Below are 8888 nucleotides of genomic sequence, written 5' to 3'. Positions count from 1 at the left end.
ACTTAGAATTAGTAAAAGCCCAATTAATTAAAAGAAATTGCTGATATTATTAAAGGGTGTCACGGCCGGTTTCGTTGCAAAATCATAAAAATGATGTGGTTGATTTGGATCCAGCGATTAATATGCATCTGCATTAGATTGATTCTGATAAACGGTCTCCAGTTGGTAGGATAATTCGTCGACGTCATTCAAGAGGGCGCCATCTTTTCTGGAAGGGTCAGATGTGGCAAAACGCAGCGTAACATTGATGAGTTGATTCGTATTACATCGAATAACTGGCCCGGGTCGTGAGAAATGTGCGGTTGGGTTTTATCTTGGTTGGAACTTCTTAAAAGTCTTGGGACCTACCCGAAGAAAATTTTTAAAATTGTATGCTCAGATATGGCCTCTGGGCGATTTCCGTTTATATAACGAAGGTTCAAGTAAATGTTAAAATACATGTAAAAAGTTAGATGAATACAGCGAGACGAATTGATTATTTCATTTGACGCATGAGCTGTCGCTACTAATGTAGCTTCATCAGGCGTATGAGCCTTCTACGTTATAGTTAGGCTTTGTGTAACGTTTTTTTCTGCTTAACAGACTATCTTCCTTTTGATTTATAAATGAGTGGAACTAAATATTTTTGTGGGGGGTTCAACCGAACGCCCCGAACCCCGAACGCTACGGGCCTGAATAATGAATGAATCACGAATGAATTACTTCTCGTTCAAACGACCACACGCGTGTAGTTCATCGCGTGACCTTGAACGCGAGTGGATTGATTTGTTTTTTTATATCTTGGTTACGTCCTCCGCGGGTACGGCGCACTTCGCAACCACACGTACGCGTCCGTAGCAACCGAATTGTTTGGCACAGTTAGAAAAGAAGAAGCGACAGCGCTAGTAAACTGAAAGTTGGGTACATTTGAGTGCTGGCAGTTTGCGAAAAACGTATCGCAGTTCGCCAACTGGACGGAAATGTCTACGAAAGGAGCGTCAGTTTTGCGGGTTGCCGCCCTGGTCGCGCTGGTGGGCTTAGAAATATCTGTTGTCAGTAAGTAAACCTACAAACCATTATTTTGAATATTTTTTTAAGCCGATCAGATTAATAATAATAAATAATAATAAATTTATTTCCACAATAAAATTACAACATGTCATAAAGAGATTATCAGTATCTTTTTAGAAGATGCAATGCAAATTGCATATGTTAACAGAATCGGGAAGGTGGGGGGTCTTTCGTTATAACACAAATATATGTACAGTAAAACTTTACCTAAGTCGTTCGGCGAAGAGTTGGCTAAATAAAGCGGTCTGGAATTTTCCAACTCATTTCCTGATAAATTCCGTCTCTACATCGCATTTTCTAAGTGAAAACTAGCCTTAATCATTTGATATTTATCATATCTGATATTCAATCCTGAAAATGCGAAAAATAAAGGAAATCACATTTTCTAAGTCAAACGCCGTTTGTTATGGCACTACATCATCAATATTGGCGTTTCAAAATAACAATCACAATCATGAATTTTGGCGTTTATTTTGGTCAGTATATATATTTCATAACTCATCTTACTTTTGGATAAATTTTGATAACTATCTTTGATGCGCACTACGTCATCAATATATCGGGGCTAGACTGGTTGCCGGTCAATTTAATTAAATGATCGATATATTCAAATCCAAAATAACTTTATTGGTCCCTAATATTACACTATTCATCGGTTCATTGTTAACACTATCAAGCAATATATTTTTGTGTTATTTTTCAAGGCGTCAATAAACTTAGTTTTCTTGTTTTTTTTTTGTTTGCTTATCGTTAGAGATAAAAAATGTCTACTTCGTTTTTCGTATCGTCGTTGTAGATTGTACAGGCGTTTTGATCGCATTCGAGTGCGAGGCCAGCGACAAGGCGAACGCGCTCCATACAACGCTCGGTCACGAAGCCTGCTTCCAAGGATATCCGATGATCTTCGATGCCAATGAAGAAACTGAAGGCTACATGTCGGCTAGTCGTTATCAGGGTATATTTGACAAAATATGCACCTCGCAAAGCGTAGCATTCGTAAGTTATATCGGATCGTGACGAGGGACCACAACAGGCCCCAAGTTTGGTTATAAGTCCCAGGGGCCAGTTTTACAGACTGTATCAGCCTACCTCAACCCAGAGAAGCTACCTTGATTCATTTTCAATTTAGTTAGCCTCCGGATTAAAGGTAATACGGTCCATAAAATCGGGCCCAGGTCAGTGGGTTCTGAGTTTAAACTCGACTTGAGGGACACTGGGTTAGTCTATGGGACTGGTCTAATCTTGAACTATAATTTTCCCGATTCGCGTTCATAGATTCGATTCTCATAACGTAGATCACTTTAAGTTTTTATAAACTAGCAAATCATTCGAGACTAGGCCTACGCTAAAAATACGTAGACTCCTTCATCCTGCGATGTGATTGGTCTAGGAACGTCATAAAGCTATCTGATTGGTCGATGCCGCATCTAAAATCTATCAATGTTTGGTTTTCATTTTGTATTTGAATATAGAAATTGGTCGGCAATAGCAACAGTTTCAACTTCGTCAAACGAATGTGCATCAAGGGGCGAAAATGCGCTGACCCGGGTGTTACGGCTCTGCGAGATAATGCGATTACTACGTTTAAGACCGCGATGAAATCGCACGCATACGCCGGTACCACAATCGCAGGTAACCTGCAGACGAGCGCTGTAACCGCGCATTACTGCTGCGATAACAAGAACCACTGTAACTACGCCGTACAGATCAAGCCATCCTATGTGAACATGCTGATGATGGTTGTCTTCATAGTTTTCACCGTTTCGTTATTCTAAGCGTTGATTACGTCGGACATCGATAACAAACCCCGTCTCAAGACAAGACCTGAAAGGTGATTTTCAAGATCTGTCTCTGGAACTGGACCTAGGAATATTTCAGCTGTACTAACTTTCCTGGATTCGAAAACGTTGGTTCTGTCTAAAGACGACAAATTGTTCAAAAGTCGCCTGCTACAACTTGTAGTGTTACCAGCTGTTGATAGACGGCGCATTGGAAATTAGCAATGCGAGGTCGATTTTTAAATTTCGCAGTGCAGTGTTACTGTATGTGTGCAGATGGCGATTAGTCTTGAAGGGCTTTAATCCAATTCGTAGCTACTTTAATCTGCGATGAGTCATTACGCCGTTAAATTGGTTTTTTTTTGTCATTTGCAGTTTTATTCATCAACTTTCTGTGTTATTTCACCTGCATATTCTATCAGCAAATCAATGTAGTAATAAATGTATACTTGTCGATCGTTGGTGTAACGAAGGTCTAAATGAACGAAACATCTGTCTGCTTAGCATGCTGTAAGTGTTACGTATCAATATTTTCTCGATGAATAAAATCAAGCGATCTAAATTTCGTTCGACCTGCCTAATACGCTACGGGCTCGGAATGGCCGGTCTCTTTCGCACAAACGGATCCTTGGCCCTGGGAACGTTGCGCGGTCCTGTTACGTGATACTGATTGTTTCCAAAATATGATGGGTCAAAGGGTCCAATTTACGGAAAAGAGAAATGAACACGAACATACTTTTCATTTATGTCAAGTTAATTTTTAATACCATAGACATTTTATTTCTGTTCATAGATAAGTCACAAAATGACCCTTAAAGGAGTCGCAGATTGTTTTTTTTACATTCACATATTTATATAGTAATTACATTTAAACAGCGTTCACGCGATCACCAGACGTTCGCTTCGTCGATAGATACGAGCTTAAATATATCAGAAGTTTGAGCTTTGAGAGAAATCAAGGGAGGTTAATTTAATGATACATTTCTGGGATTCGAACCCGATGGATTCCCAGACGGTTTGCGCCAAACGACGATGAAAGAATGTAAAAATCTCATTTATCAAGCTAGAATCGAGTAAATCCAATTCCGAACGATAGCATGAAATCTTCGAATTAATCAATAGATGAGAGAGGTAATCGAGACAAGTTCAACGTCTGGCCACAAGGTGGCGCCGCTGTGCGCGACAAAGCCGGTATAATTTACAAGTGGATCGATAACTACCGATTCCCTTCTCTCAAACACTACTGTACAAAACGAGAAAAAAAACATATCGTAAATAATAAATAAACACATATCGACGAGATGATTTTCGCATCGGCCGGTAGGAGGCGCCAAGAGAATATCCTGGCCGCTAGACGATACGAAGTGCCGACTAGTCGATTCGAACTTAAAACGATATTTCGCTACTACGATATTTCAAGGCAATCATTTAGAAAAAGTATTTGATTACAACAATAATGACTACTTTCAAATTAATACGACTACTAATGATAATGATAATTAATATCAATAATTATTATCGATAATGCAGATTTCAATACATACACATTTTCGCCTAAATAAAGCTATTTACACGACGACTATTTTTTCGTATCGGGCGAGGAGGCACGCGTAGACCTAGTGTCACTCGGCCCGAATATTCGGCGTTTGGCCGGACCAGTTAGCAGAGCCGTCCCGGTGCCATAGAATGAAATACCTTCCCTTATTCATGGGCCCCTTACAATATACATGTATCTCAGGATTAAGGGTTAGGGCCAGCAGCGGCCCATTATGACTCTCCACTTAATCCATCAATCTATTGCTGGGGGGCATCTGACATCGGGGGCATCGGATTCTATGACACCAGTTCAACCATGGACTCCTGACGAAGTACATGGTTGAACGGGTGCCACAACGACTTGCCACACAGAACATACTACGCTCGAACCGACGGCACGATCAGCGGAACCGCGGGTAATCCCAGTCTAAACAGGTACGATTACATGCAGTCGTATTAAATATGTACAATCCATCAACGAATATACTATTCTATATGATACAAACATCGATTTGAATGGCCATCTTCCCAGAAAAGATTGCCGCCAGTTACCCAAAATGACGTCATTAAATCGCTTGAGTCGAAATGGACGCCAAATTGAATGCGACAAGATACGTATCATATCGCACTACAGTGGAACCTCGTTACTACAGTGGAACCTCGTTACTAAGACCTCGGGTACCTCGATTCACAAACCTAGAATTTCATTCCAAATAGAACAATTTTCAATAATTTCATTCTGGTTATAACGAACAATCGGCTATAACGCGACATATTTTCTGGTCCCCCTGAAGTTCGTTGTAACAACGTTACACTGTCACAGTACGTCGAGTACGTGAGGCGGGCTGCTTTCTTTACTGGGAGAATTCGTAGGTTTTGAAAATAGTACCTCAGTCGACGTTCGCTACAAAAATGACTATATTACAAAAAGCCAACGTGCGTGAAAGCTAGTTATGGATTGGACATGAAAGGCGAGGAGCGCGTAGCGTGCACTATTCATTCAACCATGGGCGCATTGACTAGTCTATACCTAGTTTACACGTCCGCGATTCAACGAATCGTGAAACTATACCTATTCAATACACCTTTAACAAATAATTATTCATCTCATGACAACCAGATGTCGCTACGGGCTCATAATCACGTGACGTCACCCCGCGCTTTATTATTGATTTAAAAGAAAATTCGTGTGATTGCGTGTTGTGAACATCTCTCTTTTGATTTTTCGGATGTCCGATTTGTGGTTAACTATTTTCTACGGAAATAATTTGCAACATTTCTATTTCAAATTGTTTCAGTTTTTTTTTTCTGATGTAAAAAACAAAACAAAACCAACAAAAAAATGCAAACCATAGCACATGGAATATATATCACTTGGAGCAGGTATCGATATACAGCCTGGATCCACCCCTTTACACGTTCACCAATTATTAAGTGTTCAAGTATGGACGATTACTGAAAACTAAGGGTCCACGGACACCACGCCCACTAGGAAAGTGGTTTCAAATGCTCAACAATGTAACAATTTCAATATTCAACGCCCCCTCATTTTCGATCGAAGTTCCGAACACGTGTGAAGTGTGGACGATCGAAAAAATGTAAACTATGTAAATGATTCGTCTGAGGAGCGAGTCCAAGCTGTCATCGATAACGTGCCTGCATTATTAACGTTACAATATTGGTTTCAACTATAATACAGTTTTCCCCCCATCCCTCTTCCAAAAATATCCCTCATCTTCGCGCATTCGTAACAAAACCGCAACAAATATTCCCCACTCTTGACCTTAAAACTCGAAATCTTAATCAAATCATTCAGTGTCGAGTCCTATCCGACTGTCATGAGAGCTGAAGGAAGCCGAGTTCTGATTTCCAGTTCGGCGCTCTAGAGTTTAATATCTGAATGACGAACGACTGATTTATCTCGTACGCAACTCATAACAGCGGTGAAACTGGACTCGAGCTTACACGAGCTTAGGACGCTTTCTACTACTGCCCCGAGACAAGCGTTGACTAGGCAATAGCTGCGGTGTATGCATCATCGAACGAGCCACATAAACAAGTGAATCCAAGCACTTACAATATCTATATTTACAAGAAAAATACAGAAATGATCGCGGGTTTTTTTCGGTCGAAATTTACACTTACATCGAGAGGAATATAAAAGAAACAGCCGGCGCGGGTGCGGAGCAGATTCTCGGTTCGTTTACATGCAGTTTTTCTTCGTATCAAGCAAATATGTATATTATGTACATTGAAGAGAAATATGTGGCAATTCATATTCGATAGACAATACCCCTCTCCCTCCCTACCCATATCCCCTTGAATATTTGAAATCTAGGTTTTTTTTGGTAATATTATAATTTCACCATCAACACATTACGGACATCAATTTCACATCTAATTAATACAACTATTCCTATTACTAATAGTATTATTATTATTATTATTATTACATACATTTATCTTAACTACCATTAATCAATTAATTAATCAGTTCAATTATCTCTCATCATAAATTACAATGTGTAAATTTTATAGTTTTTTTTTCGTAAATGGTTATTTCTCACAGCAGGGCTTAACTTTATAATAACTTTCCCCCCAGAAAACATACAGTGTATAACTCTGTTTGGCCCAAGTGTAATATAAATTCAAAATTTGTAGATCGCATTCTGGACATAATCTACGAATGCTGAACATAGTTTTTAAGTAGATCTACTGATAAATATGTTTGGAATTCATGAATTATGTCCCGAATTCAATCCACATCTGGAGTCAAATTAGACTCGTCACTATGGCACCAGGGGTAATTGCAACAACTGACAACCCCTTTTTAATGAAATTTGATTGAAAGGTTTAGAGATGTTTAAAGACATCTTGTTTTGAAGACATCAAAATCGCGACGTTCTTGCATCACACAACACAAACACACACGTGTTAAACCATTCAATTAATATACATCCTCGTATGGACCCCTAGTAAATTAATTACAAATACTCAAGTCCCTCTCTCCCTTACCCCTTATTTGCGTCTAGTGTACTCCAGCAACACCCATAAACGATATCCAAAATATAGAACGAACTTCAAACAGATTCCAGTGAATGCACTGTCCATATTCTAAATTCACTTTCAGATTCATCTAAATTCATTTTTTATTTTACATATTTACGGACTAATTTCCTAAGATGAACAAAAAGTTTTCATTCATCAGTGAAAATTGAAGAGCCGCGAGCGTCCGACGTTTGATTCATGACGATTCAACCGGTGGAGTATTACTGGTACTCTGTATAGGTGGCGCCTCCTCTTCGATATTTTCCGGAGACGTGTCCTTAAGCTGTTGTTGACGCGGCGGAGCCGGTTGTTGATTCAGCTGGTTCGTAATCTGATTGTTAGGTGGCGCTGTGCTCGTCGGTACGTTCACCTATAAGACATGTAACGAATATCAGTAACAAATGTTCATACCATACAGTAACATACGACAGAGCGGCCATTTTTATTTGAAATGTCTTTCCCCCGACTATTCCCTGACATGCACGTTGTTTTCCTTGACTTGATCTGTTAAGAATCCTATCAATTAACAGTCAAATTTGTAATACATCACCACAAACTGTTTGATGTTACGCACGATCTAGCAATCTCAAATTAACTCCCTGACTATACCCTGACCTTTTTTGAAGAAAGGAAAATCCTCGACTTCTCCCTGATTTCCAGGAAAGTGGCTTCCCTCAACGAAAAATCGGCCAGAAATCTGTACGACTATAATCTGTCCACCAAAATGTTCTCAGATTTGAACTCAACTGACCTGATTGTTAGGACGAGGTTGCTGCGGTGATTGCGGAGGAGGCTGCTCGTCCGTTGGTTGAGGACTCTCCTGATCATCAGTGATATCACCTTCTTCCGGTTCCTGTGAGAAGCAACAGTGAAATCATTTATTTCATGCAGGTAGCGCTCCTCTGGGGTATTGACTAAATAAACATTGAATTTCTTGGTAAATGTTAATTCATTCACATATGAATCATGTATTGAAAGGAACACTTAGTCAATAACATATCCACATTCCTGAGTTATCCAGGTTTTTTTTTAGCAAAATTTGTCAAATTCTCTGAATTTTCCCTGATTTTCCATATTTTTCTGATTTCCTAAGTTTTCCAGGTCAATAGCCACCCTGGTTTAGTATCGGTGCACAATTTCAAGTGCCCTATTTGGAGAGTCGACGATAGCATGCCAAAATACGAAGAATAAATAGAGCTATTTCGAGACGTACCTCTTCGGGGCAGAGATCGACGGCCTTCGCGAGCGTTATACGAGCGCTGTGAGAACGTTCTATGAAGTATCCGTTGGATGTCTCGTTCGATTGGGCCGGCGGAGACCAGTTGTTGTACGCGTATTGCGCGTTCGTAGAATAATGACGCTGTCAAATAGAAAACCAATATTCATCAGTACAAAAAAAAACAAGGTCAAATGTTGGCCATCATTAGTGATCACGGGCAAGTATCCGACCAGTTTTAGTACTGGTAGTTGTAGTAA

The 8888-nt window shown here is 39.8% G+C and overlaps 2 protein-coding genes across 2 annotated transcripts in view; one reads left to right on the top strand and one right to left on the bottom strand.

The window, feature by feature from the left end:
- Positions 1 to 933: 933 nt before the first annotated feature.
- On the top strand, positions 934 to 3367 carry LOC141911330 (uncharacterized). Its single transcript, XM_074802326.1, has 3 exons — positions 934 to 1035; positions 1847 to 2046; positions 2523 to 3367. The coding sequence occupies exons 1-3, from the start codon at positions 960 to 962 to the stop codon at positions 2823 to 2825; spliced, it is 579 nt and encodes a 192-aa protein (XP_074658427.1). The 5' UTR covers positions 934 to 959; the 3' UTR covers positions 2826 to 3367.
- Positions 3368 to 3581: 214 nt separating this feature from the next.
- The window catches only part of LOC141910874 (ubiquitin carboxyl-terminal hydrolase 9X-like), a 31016-nt gene continuing 25709 nt past the window's right edge, over positions 3582 to 8888 (bottom strand). The window contains exons 47-49 of the mRNA XM_074801736.1: positions 8626 to 8772; positions 8164 to 8265; positions 3582 to 7782 (exon numbers count right to left, since the gene is read on the bottom strand). Of these exons, the coding sequence (XP_074657837.1) occupies positions 7609 to 7782; positions 8164 to 8265; positions 8626 to 8772 (423 nt within the window). The 3' untranslated portion in view covers positions 3582 to 7608. The remainder of the gene's footprint in view (positions 7783 to 8163; positions 8266 to 8625; positions 8773 to 8888) is intronic.

This window comes from Tubulanus polymorphus, chromosome 9 (genome assembly GCF_964204645.1).
Source record: "Tubulanus polymorphus chromosome 9, tnTubPoly1.2, whole genome shotgun sequence".
Lineage (NCBI taxonomy): Eukaryota > Metazoa > Nemertea > Palaeonemertea > Tubulaniformes > Tubulanidae > Tubulanus > Tubulanus polymorphus.
Note: the sequence above shows the minus strand (reverse complement) of the source record. Positions and strands in the feature narration are given on the sequence as shown.

Coding starts and splice junctions, on each gene's coding strand:
- LOC141911330 (XM_074802326.1), top strand. CDS start 960: ATGTCTACGAAAGGAGCGTCAGTTTTGCGGGTTGCCGCCCTGGTCGCG. Junction 1,036..1,846: donor CTTAGAAATATCTGTTGTCA/GTAAGTAAACCT, acceptor TCGTCGTTGTAG/ATTGTACAGGCGTTTTGATC. Junction 2,047..2,522: donor CCTCGCAAAGCGTAGCATTC/GTAAGTTATATC, acceptor ATTTGAATATAG/AAATTGGTCGGCAATAGCAA.